The 16,979-nt window shown below is 39.9% G+C and overlaps 1 protein-coding gene across 3 annotated transcripts in view; it reads right to left on the reverse strand.

Annotated features, from left to right (window-relative positions):
- LOC131533372 (piezo-type mechanosensitive ion channel component 2) overlaps positions 1–16,979 on the reverse strand; it is a 143,233-nt gene that overhangs the window by 66,279 nt on the left and 59,975 nt on the right. For all 3 annotated transcript variants that reach the window (XM_058765676.1, XM_058765678.1, XM_058765677.1), the window contains 3 exons: positions 14,314–14,473; positions 1,282–1,564; positions 157–370 (listed from right to left, as the gene is read on the reverse strand). In XM_058765676.1, the coding sequence (XP_058621659.1) occupies positions 157–370; positions 1,282–1,564; positions 14,314–14,473 (657 nt within the window). The remainder of the gene's footprint in view (positions 1–156; positions 371–1,281; positions 1,565–14,313; positions 14,474–16,979) is intronic.

A 16,979-nucleotide genomic window follows, 5' to 3' on the forward strand; every position in this document is an offset into this window, starting at 1 on the left:
CCGAACAAGTTAAGCACTGCTGCTCGGTCAAACGGCCTCGACGGGACGCGTCTACAGAACTGATCCTGAATACATTTAGGGCTTGAAACGCACCAGCGTTCGGCTTCATATCCCATTAATTCCAGCTCTTTGACAGGTAACAGGCTGTCGTCTCACCTGGCATAAGTGTTTCCGGGCGGAACAGCCTCCTGGAAGAACTGGAACTGGTAGAGGTAGAGCATGATGAGGTGTCCTGCGCTGAAGATGGCCATCAGGACACACAGACAGCTGAAGAGAAGCGGATCGAACGTGCGGCAGAAAGACCACCAGGTGCACAGGCCCAGGAAGGTGAAGAAATACACAGTGGAGGTCAGAGAAGGCAACATCATACCTGGAACAAGGACACATTGAGAGAAGGCTGAGAAAAGTCATTTCCAGAGCCAACATTAAAGGTGCAATGGAAAACAACCACTGTTCATTTTCAATATCGAAGCAATATATGAAGCAAGTCCAATTTGGAAATATTTCTCGATTATGTGGATTCCTATTGAAATGACTATATTTTTTGCCCTTAAAGGAATAGTTTTCCCAAAAATGAAAATTTGCAGAAAATGTCTTTCTTTATCGGAACGTTTTTTTGAGAAATTTTACTAGTTCAGCAATGGATGCTCTGCAGTGAATGGGTGCCGTCAGAATGAGAGTCCAAACAGCTGATAAAAACATCCACAGCACTCCAGTCCATCAGTTAACATCTGGAGGAGACTAAATACATCATTAAGGTGTTTTTAACTAAAATATGAGTCCATAATCCATAATAAAGCTTGCGTCTCCCGTTGTCTCTCACGTCAAAATCCAGCCACATGTGTGTTTAGAGTTGTTTTGTCTTGTAAACGCTGCTTGATCTGCAGATTTCTCTCCTGATTCAGACCAGAACAATTTTTCACTTTTTTTTTTCTCTCAAGCACGCAGCTTTTGTCTTCTCCAGATGTTAACTGATGGACTGGAGTGGTGTGGATTATTGTGATGTTTTTATCAGACTCTCATTCTGACGGCACCCATTCACTGCAGAGCATCCATTGCTGAGACACTGATGCAGAGACACATTTCTACAAACCTGATGAAGAAACACACTTTTTAAACTTTTGGCTGAACTATTCCTTTAACTGTCCATAATGTTTTATTTCTTTTTGCTGGATCTTCGGGATAAACAACACACTTGAGCTTGTATTCATCTTCAGTTTATAAATGAATGCTGCTTATTGATCCTATGTCGTGAGTGATGTCTGTCTCAACACTACCTACCTGTGAGGCCCAATAATATGGTTACAACTACTTTTCCTGCAGTGGTAATCAGATTTCCAACGATTTCTTTGAGTTTGGACGCCACGTCTGCTATTTGCCGCAGGATCTTCATTTTGGTACTTTCTTCGACGTCGGCCTCCTCAAGTTCTCCATCCTCTACATCCACTTCCTCCTCCTCAGGAAGTTCACAGTCTTCATCGCACAGCTCGAAGTCTTCGAACAGCAGCTCATCCTCAAGCTCCAGTTTCTCGCTTTTCTTGTCTTCTTCCTCATCCTCCTTTTCCTGTAAACATGATGACGGATGTTTACTATGAATCATAAAAGAGTTACAGGAAGTGCAAGTTTCATTTTCTTTATAACTTCCAATCCAATGGTTATGAGTAGACAGTTAGATGTTTAAATCTGGTTGCATAATATACATAATCCGATAAATGCTGTTCTTTTGAACTTTCTATTCATCTGTGAATCCTGAAAAATAAAATGCATCACAGTTTACAAAAAAATATTGTGCAGCACGACTGTTTTCAACATTGATAATAATCAGAAATGTTTCTTGAGCAGCAAATCAGTATATTATTATGATTTCTGAAGATCATGTGACGCTGAAGACTGCAGTAATGATGCTGAAAATACAGCTGCGCATCACAGAAATAAATTACAGTTTAACACACATTCACAAACAGCTTTTTTAAATTGTAATAATATTTCACAATATTACTGTTTTGCTGTATTTTTGATCAAATAAATGCAGCCTTGCTGAACCCAAACTGTTGATTGGTCCTATAAATTCACAGAACATTTGGCTTTTATGAAATGCTTTGATTGGTCAGAAATGTCCAAATGCCACATTATTATAAGATATTGTTGCATCAGTTTGTGTTATGAATAAGGTAGGGTATCGTTTGAATTATATCGAAAAAATAAATAAATAAATAAATCAAACATTTAGATGTCATCAAACATATTTATTCTGTCTTTTTACAAAGCGTTCTGTTGCAGCTGAAAAGGAACTTTTGCCTACATTGTAAACATTAAATTGTTAAAGACAAGTAAATAGTCAGTAATAAAATAGGAACAAACAAATCAGTCCTTCTTTCTTTTTGAAAAAACAAAAACATTCATGGTAACACTTTATTTTAGGGTCTCTTAACTAGATGCTTATTAGCTTGCATATTACTAAAATATTAGCCATTTATTAGTAGTAATTAAGCACATATTAATGCCTTATTCTACATAACCTTATTCTACATCCCTAATCCTACCCAATACCTAAACTTAACAACTACCGCACTATTAATAAACAGCAAATTAGGAATTTATGGAGGGAAAAGTCGTAGTTAATAGTGAATAAGTGTCCCCTATTCTAAAGTGTTACCAAATGAATGTGTTGTAAGATGAGTTAGTTCTCTCTGAGAAAGGCTACAGGAGATAAAGAAAGCTTCTAGTTCTCAGCGGCACAGATTTAATAAAATTCAAACCCATAACTCAGCACTCAATTCATTCACTCAGTTCTCACTGTCAGAATAGACTTCAGTTTCAAAGACAACATACGTCAGGTTCAGACAAACATTTAAAAACCAGAAATTCAATGGAGTATTATTTTGGAATATTAATGTGACCCGATGCACTGGGGAAGGCAGACAAAACGATGCCACATGAAAAATCCACTCACTGAAAAAATAAAGTTCTTCAAGATAGAGTTTTGAAAGATTAACAAAAATTCACATTGTATATATGAAGAGTGCCATCTGAAATTTTCATCTAAAATGAGCATTTTTATCAGGCTCCTATGTTTAGGTTCAGTAATTTTACTCTAATGGCAATGTATAGGTCATTTTCTATGCAATTAAAGTGAAATAACTGAACATAAATATAGGAGGAGAGTTAGTAAAAATGCTCATTTTAGAAAAAAATTTCAGACTGCACTTAGAGGCTTTTGCATCTGAACTCTTCGTATATATATTTTCTTGGTTATGTAAACGTTAGAAAACATTAACATTCCATCGTATCATTTTGCGGACATTACGGGATAGTTACTTTTGAATATTCTCTGAACCGTCTGAAACTAGTTAAGAATTAATGTTTAATATAAAAAGATAAATCAGCTAAAATATTTCAGAAAAAACATTTCATGAATAATGCATAAGTAATGTTTTTGCGCTAACATCATTAAAGACCAGATAACTCAACTTAACATTACCGGAAGAACGTTTGCTCATAACTTTGAGAAAACCTTGTCAGAACGTTTCAGAGACCGTTCCTGTTGTATCTTTGCTAGTCTCTCTAACGCTAATGCTAGGCTGCTCTGCTGCTAAATATACCCAGATTCAAATAATACAAGCCCTGCTGAGTTAAATCAGCTGTTTATTTGAACGAGCCTCGCTTCGCTGTGAAAACAAAAAACTGACAGCGTCTCCCTGAACTATATTTACCACATTACCACAGTGAATGAGTACTCTGTGCACCTCCATTAAAGAGCTCATGTTAATGGGCAAAACACACAAAAACAGCCTTCTGGTAGAACTTCAGAAAAACCATGTGACTTTAATACCTCTAGCTGATCATCCTGACTGATCGCTCTTGATGAGAAGATGAGGCTTTGTGTTTGTAAAGCATGGACTCGTATTTTGGCAGGAAGCACTGGTTTATTTTTAACGGTAAAGTTAAAAACATCTTGAAGGATTTTTCTCAGCTTTTGTCTTCTCCAGATGTTAACTGATGGACTGGAGTGGTGTGGATTATTGTGATGTTTTTATCAGCTGTTTGGACTCTCATTCTGACGGCACCCATTCACTGCAGAGCATCTATTTTTGGTGAAGTATTCCTTTAAGATTCTCATATTTTTTGTCATATATTGGAAGGTAAACTAAAATGAATGAATGAATGAGGCATTTATATAGCGCTTTATTGTGTATTGGCCAGGACACCGGGGTTACACCCCTACTCTTTACGATGAGTGTCATGGGATTTTTAATGACCACAGAGAGTCAGGACCTCGGTTTAACGTCTCATCCGAAAATCGGTGCTTTTTTACAGTATAGTGTCCCCGTCACTATACTGGGGCGTTAAGACCCACACAGAACACAGAGTAAGCACCCCCTGCTGGCCTCACTAACACCTCTTCCAACAGCAACCTAGTTTTCCCAGGAGTCTCCCATCCAGGTACTGACCAGCTCAACCCTGCTTAGCTTCCATGGGCAACCGGTCTTGGGCTGCAGGGTGATATGGCTGTGAATGGTTGGTAAAAGACACAAACCATCCCTGGACAACTTGATAGAATTTGCATTTCATTCAGAGGCGTGTATTTGAGAAAAATTATTACAAAGTGATGAACTAAGGAACGTATGATTAACGGAGATTTCCAATGTGAAAGCTGATCGTTTGTGCTGTCCATGGTGCTGAAATCAATAACGGAAATCAGTTTGATAGGTTTTGAATTATATCTAAAGAATGAATGATTTAAGTAGTAGGCCGATTTATAGAACATTATTTCACCATCAGAGATTATTAGCACTACACTGTAAAAAGTGATAAGTTGGCTTAACTTAAAAAAAAATTGAGGAAACCCGTTGCCTTAAAATTTAAGTAAATAATTTTTTTTTTTTTTAAAGTTAAGTGAACTTGACAATTCACTTAACTTATTTTTTTTTTTAATTATCATTTAATTAAAAATTTTAAGGCCACAGGTGTTGTGAATCATCAGACAGATCGGGATCCATTTGCAGCTTTCTTTATTAGAATAGTCAGACAGAACAGGGTAATTGACCAGCAATGGGGACAGAGTAGGCAAGGCAGAGACGTGGTAGGGAGAACAGGCAGAATAATCAAGGCAGGCGGCTTACAATCAGAGTCCAGAGAAACAGTCCAAATCAGGGCAACCAGAGAGGGAGAACGGAGTCGAGAGTAAAGGCAGAGGTAATAACAGTAAATCAAACACAGGTAGAAACGCTCAGAAGTGACAGCCGGGGCAAATCAAGACTTCGCAATGAGTGCGTGGAAGTGTGCTGCTTAAGTATGTGTGTGTGAATAAGGTGCAGGTGTGGCAAGGTAATCAGGCCCAGGTATGAGGGATGATGGGAAACGGAGTCCGAATGGGAGTTAATATTCAGGGGATGGTTCCCTCTGGTGGCGGAGAGGGAGTGGTGCGGGAGCTTCGATTGTAACAGAGCCCTCCCCCTGCGAGCGGCTCCTGACGCGAGGAGGCAGACGACGCCGGGGTCTTCCACGAAGTCAAGGGGCCGGCTTCTCCGGTGCAATCGGTGGAATTCCTCTGTGAGAGTGGGATCTAGGATGTCGCCTGAGTTAACCCATGATCGCTCCTCCGGACCGAACCCCTCCCAGTCGACTAGATACTGTAGTGCGCCGCCCCGGCGTTTGGAGTCTAGCAGTTCATGCACTCGATATGCCTCCTCGGCGTCGACCAGAATGGGCGGGGGAGTCTGCTGCTCAGCTCCCTCCTCCGGTACCCCTCTCGGCCCACCAGCAGGTTTCAGCAGAGATACATGAAAAGTGGGAGAAATGCGGTAATTAGAGGGCAGCTCTAACCAAAATGATACAGGGGTTATTTGTCTGGAAATCTTGAAGGGCCCAACATACCTGGGACTGAGTTTCTTGCATGGAAGTCGGAGGCGAAGATCCCGGGCCGAGAGCCAAATCCATTGCCCCGGCTGGTAGACGGGACCTGATCGTCGATGTCGGTTGGCCTGAAGTTCCTGGCGCCTAACAGCCCGTAGCAGATGGGTATGAGCTCGGTCCCAGACCTCCTCACTGCGTTGAAGCCATTCCGTAACCGAAGGCAACTCAGTGGGTTCTCCTGACCAGGGGAACATTGGTGGTTGGAATCCGAGGACACATTTGAAAGGGGTCATGCCTGTGGCTGGTTTGGCCAGGAGTTGTGAGCGTATTCTGCCCACATCAAATATCGACTCCACTCTGTCTGTTGCTGTTGGCAGTAGGAGCGAAGGAAGCGAATGAAGCGAATGACCTCTTTGTTGAGACGCTCGGTTTGACCGTTAGATTGTGGATGGTAGCCTGAAGTGAGACTGATGTTGACATTTAGATTTTTAAAGAAACTTGACCATACCCTTGAGGTGAATTGAGGGCCTCGATTGGAGACAATGTCGTCGGGCAGACCGTAATAGCGAAACACCTGGTTGCACAGTAATTCAGCTGTCTCAAGAGATGTAGGCAGTTTAGGCAATGGTATGAGGCGGCAGGCTTTGGAAAATCGATCCACAATGGTGAGAATGGTGGTGTTACCGTGGGAGTTGGGCAGATCCGTGATGAAGTCAATGGCAACATGAGACCAGGGATGCCGAGGCGTGGGCAATGGCTGCAACTTGTCTGAGTGATTTAGTGGTGTTGCAGACAGATAATCGCAATTGTGAATGTAATTGGCTGTATCAGTCAAAAGCGTGGGCCACCAGAAGCGCTTCCGTAGCCGAGATCCCAGGGTGGCCTGAACTGGGGTTTGTGTGAACTTGAGTGAGCAGTTGCTGATGGAAGGGTTCTGGAACGAATACACGGTCGACAGGACATTCTGGAGGAGGTTGAATCTGTTGATTTGCGTGGCTGATCTCGGTCATTATATCCCACTGAACGGGAGCTAGTAGAATTTTTCCGGGAATGATATTCTCGAAGGGGCCTGAGAGATCTCCACCTTCAGCTTGACGGGAGGTTACTGTGAAGTGGAAACGTGTGAAGAACAGTGCCCATCTGGCCTGCCTGGGATTTAAACGTTTGGCTGAGCGCAGGTATTCAAGGTTTTTGTGAACGAGAAATGGGAGTGCAGTCCCCTCCAGCCAATGCCGCCACTCCTCCAATGCTAGTTTCATGGCGAGTAGTTCGCGATTGCCCACATCATAATTCCGTTCAGCAGGAGAGAGTTTGCGGGAAAACAAGGCACAAGGGTATAATTTAGCGGGCTCACCATGGCGTTGGGATAATACGGCTCCCACCCCCATATTTGAAACGTTGACCTCAACGGTGAATTGGTGTTCTGGGTCAGGGTGTCGAAGGATGGGTGCGGAGGTAAAGCGAGTCTTTAGTTCTTTAAACGATTGGAGGGCCATTCCAGGCGAGAGGTGTTGCGTTTGGTCATAGCAGTGAGCGGAGAAGCGATGGAGCTGAAGTTTCTGATGAAGCGTCGGTAGAAGTTAGCAAACCCCAGGAAGCGTTGCAGTTCCTTTACCGTCTGAGGCTGTGGCCAGTCGAGTACTGCCTGGACCTTTTTGTCATCCATAGCGACCCCGTCTTGACTGATTACGTAACCGAGGAAAGAGGTGTTGGTCTGGTGGAACTCACATTTCTCTGCCTTTACGTAAAGCTGGTGTTGTAGTAATCGCTTGAGAACTGATCGGACGTGTAGTACGTGTTCCTCTTGGGTGTCTGAGTAAATCAGTATGTCGTCAATATATACGATACAATATATCTTTCTTCACAAAGAAGAACCCGGCGGATGCAGGAGAGGTGGACGGTCTGATGAATCCCTTGGCTAATTCCTCCTGTATGTAGGTCTTAATGGACTCTGATTCTGATTGGGACAGAGGGAAAATCCTTCCCTTGGGTGGAATAGTGCCAGGCAGGAGATTGATCGCGCAATCGACTGAGCGGTGAGCGGGGAGCTGGGAGGCTTTTCCTTTGCTGAAGACTTCTATGAGATCTGCGTACTCAGGGGGTAAGTTGAAAGTGTCATCGAGGGGAGTCGTGGTTGTGTTGGGTTGTCTGGTGATTTTGGACAGACAACGTTCTTGACATGCTGGTCCCCATTCTGTAATATGTCCCTCCCTCCAGGATACTTGTGGATCGTGGGTTCGAAGCCAGGGAAGACCGAGAATCAACGGATGGTTAGGTGACTGTATAATGTAGAATTGAATCTGTTCAGAGTGCAGGGTTCCGATGTGCATTGTGACAGGTTCGGTGAGGCGGAGAATCTTTCCTTTGCCCAGGGGACGACCATCTAGCCCCTCCACTGCCAGGGAAGAATTACAGGGGTTTAGTTTCAAGTGATGTTGACTGACAAACACACTGTCTATGAAATTTCCAGCTGCTCCTGAGTCTAGAAGCGCCGTTGTCTGAATTACTTGGTTCTGAGAAATTAGTTCAACAGGCAGTTTAATACTAGAGGCTGTATTGATCGAGCGAGTAATGTCACTCACCGAGCGCTGATCCGATGATGGCCGAACGGGACAAGTGTTCTTCATATGGCCTGCTTGACCACAGTACAGACAGAGTTGATTTTGTATGCGGCGTTCCCTCTCCTCGGGAGTGAGGTGAGTGAACCCTAGTTGCATAGGTTCAACAGCATTGTGAGGTTTGGGTGGTGAGCGAGGCGCAGATTGTACGGTGAGTCGAGAACGAATCAAATTTTCTATGTGGATGTAAAGTTCAATGAATTGACTCAGGGTCCTCCCTTCGTCTCGACACGCCAACTCAGATTGCAATTCAGTGTTCAGGCCTTTCCGAAACAGCAGTTACAGGGTATCCTCTACCCACGTAGTTTGCGCCGCCAGAGTGCGAAATGACAGGGCATACTCAGCCGCAGTTCTCCTGCCCTGTGAAAGTGTTAGAAGCGGCTCACCCGCATCTCCTTTCTCAGCTGGATGTTGAAACACCTCCTTGAAGTGTTGGAGGAATGAGTCAAAGGTAGGGAAGGTTGAACCATCGGTCCTCCATACCGCAGTAGCCCAGTCCAGAGCCTTGCCAGTGAGTAACGAACACACAAAGGCGATGCGACTGGATTCAGTAGGGTAAAGTGAAGGTTGTTGGCTGACAAAGAGCAAGCATTGCAACAGGAAGCCTTTGCATTTAATGGTGTCACCGTCAAATTTCTCAGGAAGGGCGAGTCGTGGGTTGACAGAGGGAGTATGCATGGCTGGAGGGTTGTTTGGAACGGGTGGCGGGTTGGCAGCGGCTTGTGCATGAGCCACGCGCAGACCTTGTAACGCTGCAAGAAGCTCATCGGTGAGTGTGGTGAGTCGATGCAACTGATGTTGGTGCAGAGTGAGTTGCGAGGCTTGAGCCGTGAGTTCAGTTGTCAGCTGTGACAATGCTGCTGGATCGCTGTTTGGCGAAGTCTTCTGTTGTGAATCATCAGACAGATCCGGATCCATTTGCAGCTTTCTTTATTAGAATAGTCAGACAGAACAGGGTAATTGACCAGCAATGGGGACAGAGTAGGCAAGGCAGAGACGTGGTCGGGAGAACAGGCAGAATAATCAAGGCAGGCGGCTTACAATCAGAGTCCAGAGAAACAGTCCAAATCAGGGCAACCAGAGAGGGAGAACGGAGTCGAGAGTCAGCATAATATCAGCTACTGTCCCTCATGAGTCAAACACTATCAGTAATTCTCCTTATTTATTGTTCATAAATCTATATTTGGTGTTACATAGTCAGCTGTTACTGTCTTATTTACATGCTGGCCTGTTATTCTTGGAAGAGCTACTGCTAGTTGTTTTTTCTTGGTTTCTGTAGTAAGAATAATAATATTAAAACAACTTGACTTCATTCGCACACCTTTAAGCTCTTACAGTGTGGTCTTAATTATCTGCCCGTCATGATTCATAAAGGTCTGAGCATGTGGGAAAGCATTCCAACATTTTACCACCCTCGAACTACCAGCAACCGACCGATAACGCCTGTTTAAACAACAATACACCACCTATACGGCACGTCACCAAATAAGAAAACAATTAAACTCCTGAGAAAATATGGATCAGAGAGAAAGAGTGAAATATAAAGAAAAAGAATCAGTGAGAGGAGAAAAAGGCAAGGTTGGGGGGTTGGTAACTTTAGCACCGCCACCGAAAAAACAACACCAGCAAATGTATTCCAGATGTGAACCTCCTGAACACACACACACACACACACACACACACACACACAAGTGTTGGAATGCGAATGCATTGTTAATGGCATTATGAAAGTGAGTGATTAGGAAACATGTGGGCGCTGAATGTCCAGTGACAATGCAAATATTCATCCGATGATTAATGCTGCATGTATCTGGTTTACTCAAAGCCAAACTCAGTAGCTTGATTATACAGACCCAAGCTGTTAAACATTATATTCATTACATATAATACTAACATTTGACAGACCTCAGTTTCATTTCTGAACTTTCAGCAGTGTGTTATAATATTCAGCAAACATTTAAAGGCTGTGCTGAAATTTGCTGAAAATGTGCTCACCATCCGAGATCAGGATGAGTTTGTTTCTTCATCAGGTTTGGAGAAATGTGTCTCTGCATCAGTGTCTCAACAATGGATGCTCTGCAGTGAATGGGTGCCGTCAGAATGAGAGTCCAAACAGCTGATAAAAACATCACAATAATACACAGCACTCCAGTCCATCAGTTAACATCTGGAGAAGACAAAAGCTGAAACAAATCCATCAAGAAATATGAGTCCATAATCCATAATAACGCTTCCTCCAGTGAAAAAGTGCATCTGCTGTTGTCTCTCACATCAAGATCCAGCCACGTATGTGTTTAGAGCGGTTTTGTCTTGTAAACGCTGCTTGATCTGCAGATTTCTCTCCTGATTCACATCAGAACACGTTTTCACTGCAGGAAGCGTTATTATGGATTATTGATTTATATTTCTTGATGGATTTGTTTCAGCTTTTGTCTTCTCCAGATGTTAACTGATGGACTGGAGTGCTGTGGATGTTTTTATCAGCTGTTTGGACTCTCATTCTGACGGCACCCATTCACTGCAGAGCATCCATTGCTGAGACACTGATATACATTTTCAGCAAACTTTCGTTTTTTGGCTGAACTATTCCTTTAATTGCATTATATAAGTCACTTTAGAAGATAAGTTGCAGCACATTTCAGATGATAAAAAACTATGCATATTTTGGAAAACACAGTAAGTATCTGGAACTTTTTTTGAAGAAAGGTAGCCTAGAAATAGCACACCTCTAGCTCTACTCAAACACTACTAATTAGAAGACACATAATTCGCTGCGTGACAGAGTCTATGCGGTCTCTGTGCGGCTGCCCATACGTTAGACCTCACATCAAACAGGACATTTACCTGAATAAACACTGGACTGATTGCAAAGGAAGCTGAGAGGAGCCACTGAAAATAAACCGTTTTCTACCAGTGCTGCACGAAGAGGCAAAGATGCCAGTTTGAGGAAAATAGAGATTAACCAGAAGAATACAGATGTCACACATGAGTCAGTTCGGCCCAAATACCACCCCATCCTTCCTTAAAATCCAAGAAACGAGCGGCACATTTCAATTCCATAAGAAACTGATGAGAAAAATGAGTTGTTGTTTTGTGTGGCTTTTTGTACTTCTGTATTGCATTTAGTTTTGTAAGCGATCCAGAGTAACACTATTCCTATTGTTTTCGATGTTTTCTTATTGTATTGTAGTTTTCTTATTTTTCTTCAGTTTCCTCCATTTAAGTCTGTGATAAAAAGTTATTAAGATTGGATTGGGGAGAGTCTAAAAAGTCTCAACAGTATTTGTCATTTTAGGTAAAACTATTAAATAACAAATGTCTGTCTAATGAATCACTCACACATGAAATATGATGTGACAAGTATAAAATACAGTATTGTTTCAATCTACTTTTTTACAGTGGCTTCCCAAATCCGCTGGATTCTGATCATTTCTGCTTGCGCTTATATTTCATCATTAGCTTTTTTTTAGCTACATTATGCATCTTTATTTTATAGTCTATAGGCACAAAATTACATAATTGCATCTTTGAAAAAACATCTCCATCCGCTCAACATATGTTTTCATAGGAACTGCAGGATCTTATATGGCAGAAGATCAAATTCAAAGCAAGCACTTAGTGGAAATCAATACACTAAAAATATTTTATTCTTTCTAGATCAATTAACTGGTCACACACATTATATTTAAACGATTCTCTATATTTTTGGATGCAGTAAGTGAGAAAGCGATCTCTTGAAAGTGAATTAGGCCACACGTTTATTTCTGCAGAGAGGAGGCTTGACTTATTGACACGAAGGGTCCTCGCTGACTTAAAAACGCATTTATGTATCGTTTCAGGCTGTCGTATTAATCCGAGAATGTCATTTAATTAAAGGCTCTTTGTTAAACAAGTGAATATTTCATCAGTGTCATTATCATTGGATTCGTTCATCTAATTACACTGTGGTCTTTATCATAGCATCAGCATCAGGTCTGATTTTCTAATAATCGAGCGCAAGGGAAACAATGACAGCCTGTGGAGAAACTGCACAACTGGTATTCATCCAGATAGTTATGTGCTTTCAGCGTTCAGCTGCGCTTCATAATTTATAGCCAAAACGTCCTGGAAGTGAAAAAGTCTCCTGCAGCGAGGGAAGAAGTGCGAGGATGACAAACAATGAGTGATACGAGTGTGAGATGACGTACCACTCTATATACAGCAGGTGAAATTTACATGTCAGGTGGTGCTGGGTGATAAATCAATATTTATTACTGAAAAAAAAATAAAAAATCTACAATATATCGGTACTAAGCTTTTGAGTTCGTTTGATGTTTATCCTACACAGCCTGACAATCAGCTGCGTGCTGCTAAAAACTCTGTAAGCAAGACACTGACTATTTTTAATGCTATTATTATTATGAATATTATTATTTCGAGGTATATCATACGACTAAAATATTTCTTCATCCATGTTTTAATTTATGTAGTATACACGTTTTGTTGTGCAGCACCTTATTTGACAAAAAACAAACTTTTTATTTTTATTTTTTTAATTTGTTAAATTTTCTTTTGATTACACTTAATAATAATAAACATAAATGTACGTCACTGTGTGGGAAGATTTGCATAACACCGCCCAATTGTTTACGCAAAGTAAGGTGTAACTTTTGTATACTTGCTGTGGTATTGTTGTCGTGGAGATGCCGTGTGTTTCCAAATATGGTAAGGGGCGGGACATTTGTGTCACATGCTTGAGGTATTCGGCCAATCACGGCGCACTGGATAGCTGACCAATCAGAGCACTCCGCGCTTATCAGAACGATGAGCTTTGTAAATGTTTTGCGTCTCAGAAAGGCAGGACAAAGAGGAGCAACAATAATCTACGGTTTGTGGAAAATAATGTGTTTTTTTAACCTTAAACCACGTAAACACATTGCATTACACCAAATACACAAACTAATGATCTTTTTAGCATCGTCATACGACCCCTTTAAAATTAAAATAAAACACATTTAATTGGGCCTAAATGAAAAGATTAACAAACAAATAAATACATAAATAAATAAACTAATTGCTATATATATTTTTTTGATCACATTTTTTTCATTTTATGAATTCGTTTAACTAGACACAATTTTTAATGACAACAGAATCTGGAAAAATAACAGAGAAAAGACAGACTTTGGAAAAGATAAAAAGTATTCAACTGGGCCTAAATTAAAAGATAGCTTAGTCTGTGGAGTTTAAACAAACAACTTAGATTTGTATTCATTCCTGTGGTCTATAGCAAACACGTGGAATGCATTTGCAATATTTTTATTTTTATTTTAAGTAATATATAACCAAGATATTCTTCCATCCATGTTTTAATTTATACAGTACACGTGTTCTGTTGTGCAGTACCTAATTTGACCAAAAAATGCATTGATTAATTAATTAATTAATAGCACATTAATTGTTATATTTTCTTTTGATTACATTTTACAAGATTATGGTTTATTTTATGAATCCTTTTCAACACCATTTTTAATGATGAATTTGCACTAAATCATACTGACTACAGAAAACAGAGTTTGCAAAATAAAACAAAATGAAAAGGTAGCCAAGTCTGTGGAGTTCACGTCAACACACAACTTGCATCTTTATTCATTCTTGAGGTCTAAACAAACACGTGGGAAAGCATTTCCTTCTGTATTAATGATATGACATGAATATTGTGAGAAATACTGATATGGAATGATATTGTGCTAATATGTTAGATCATATCGCTTAGCCTTGGCGTCAAAACTACAACGCTGAAGAATGCGGACTGCTCACTACAGCGTTGGCTTCAGGAGTCTGCGTGCTGTGTTCTCACCTGATTGTCCAGCTCAAAGTCGCTGTTGTGCTGAGACACATCCTTCAGCGGAGGCTTCTCCAGACTGCGGCACAGGAGCCACGTGACCAGACCCACCACGAACATGCCGATGTCCGGGATGAACACTCGGATGCCGTTCCCGGCGTCTGCACCTCGGACGCTGCAGCGAGACAAACACACATTTATACAGTCATTAATGTTCAGTACACTATCACTCCTTACACCCAGACAACCCTGCAGCGAAACCCTTGCCTCGCACCGCTGCTTGAGCCAGAAGCTGACATGTCGGACCGCTCAAAAACAGAGGAGTGTTTTGATAGCGCCACAGAGCCTCAGTGTTTACACGCTTTGGGAAGTCATGGTTTACTTACAGTTGTCTGTGCATATTAAACTGGGATAGGAGAAAACATTTTAACATGAAAAAATATGCAAGATATATATACGCTACCAGGCAAAAGTTTTTAAACAGTACTATTTTTTTGTTTTTGTTTAAAGAAGTCTCTTCTGCTCAAGCCTGCATTTATTTGATCCAAAATACAGCAAAATCAGTAATATTGCGAATATTTTTACTATTTAAAATAACTGTTTTCTATTTGAATGTATTTTAAAATGTAATTTATTTATGTGATAAATTTTGCTGAATTTTTAGCCTCGTTACTCCAGTCACATGATACTTCAGAAATCGTTTTAATATTCTGATTTGCCGTTCGAGAATTATGTATTATTATTATTATTATCATCATCAATATTTAAAACAGTTGAGTACATTTTTTTTCAAGATTCTTTGGTGAACAGAAAGATCCAAATATCAGCATTTATCTGAAATAAAAAGCTTTTGAAACATTATACACTACACCATTCAAAAGCTTGGAGTCAGTACATATCATTTTTTTTTTTTCGGAAATAAATTATAGAAATATTTTTTTATTTTTTTTTAAGCAAGAATGCTTATAAATGATCAAAAGTGATGATAAAGACATTTATAATGTTACAAAAGATTTCTATTTCAGATAAATGCTGTTCTTCTGAACATTCTATTCATCAAAGAAACCTGAAAAAATTCTACTGTTTTCAACATAATTAATAATAATAATAATAATACATGTTTTTTTGAGTAGCAATTCAGAATATTAGAATGATTTCTGAAGGATCATGTGACTGGAGTAATGATGCTGAAAATTCAGTTTTGAAATCACATGAATAAATTACATTTTAAAATATATTCAAAAAGAAAACAGTTATTTTAAATAGTAAACATTTTCAAAATTGTACAGTTTTTTCTGTTCTTTGGATCAAATAAATGCAGGCTTGGTGACCAGAAGAGACTTCTTTAAAAAAAAAAAAACTTTTTACTGTAGTGTATGCATAAATTATACAGTAAAAGTAAATTAGAACTGTGTATGAGCCAAACGAACATTTAAGATGAAATGAGTTTTTACGAGTGCTCTTAGTGCAACAATGAGCTGCAGTGCCTCTTAAAAAAACACAAAAACACTCTGTTCTACAATAAAAGCCTGTGACTCCCAGTATCCTCGCTCACAGCGCTGACCCGTCTGGATCTCATTTCCGCTCGGCCCGAGTCGAGAGATTTGCCATGAAACCAACCCATTCAAGCCTTCAGAGAGCGGCCCGTCTCCCTGCGGAAAACTCAAACGCCACTTGTTTCAAACTCGCACGTCCGTAATGACACTTTTCAGCTGTAAAGATGCTGGTTTTCAGATCTTTAAGGGTTTATGAAGCAGACGTTTACGCAACTTTTGAATCCCAGTGCTTTTTATAAGCTGTTAAGAGAGCGATGGCTTCAAACAACAAAAAACAAGTTCAAAAACTGTGAACACAACCATTAACATATTTTGCAGACATCTTGTAAAATATATGCACAGAGATTGGGAAAATATGGCAAATTCTGAAAACACAGCTTGCTGAAATATACAGTATAAGTGCTACTCGATTATTGAAAAACAACAATAACAACAACAAATGTGTGTGCATTTTAACATTACATTGCAGTGTACTTCTGGTTAGATGCAATTCAATCATTTAACTATAATAGGTCAACTTAATTCACAATAAAAAGTTTCCCAAACAGGTAACACTAATCATGATAATGGTCATATTTTTTAAGCAGAAGAGATTGTGGGTGTCCTTAAATGTTAAGGTTTACAAAAAATAAAAAAAAAATAAAAAAAATAAAAGACGTAGCCTGCACTGATTTCAAAAGAAAATCTTCACTACCCTTATGAAAATTAAAATGAGCAAAACCATGGTAACCACAAATTAACATGGTTTTGCTACACTAACTACAGTTTAGCCTATATATATATATATATATATAATTTTTTTTTTTTTTTTTTTTGTATAACTGTGGTTATACAAATGGCAATCAAGCTGCCAAAAAAAAACAAAAAAACATGGTTACTACACTTTTTAAAAACATAGTTAATTTTCAAAAGGGTGCATTTTATTTTAACGCAGTACTGTTAATTCTTGTTAATTCTTTGGATTTTAGTCAATGTACATCAAAAATCATATTTTACCTGCATTGTGAATGACAGTTTGCAATCTGTATCGAATGTGATAAGATAAAACACTGTAACCCAAAATAATATTAATAAGATGCCAATTTTATATCGAGCTGTACACAAAAACAAACAAACACCCTACGG

Source organism: Onychostoma macrolepis, chromosome 24 (genome assembly GCF_012432095.1).
Source record: "Onychostoma macrolepis isolate SWU-2019 chromosome 24, ASM1243209v1, whole genome shotgun sequence".
Taxonomy (NCBI): Eukaryota; Metazoa; Chordata; class Actinopteri; order Cypriniformes; family Cyprinidae; genus Onychostoma; species Onychostoma macrolepis.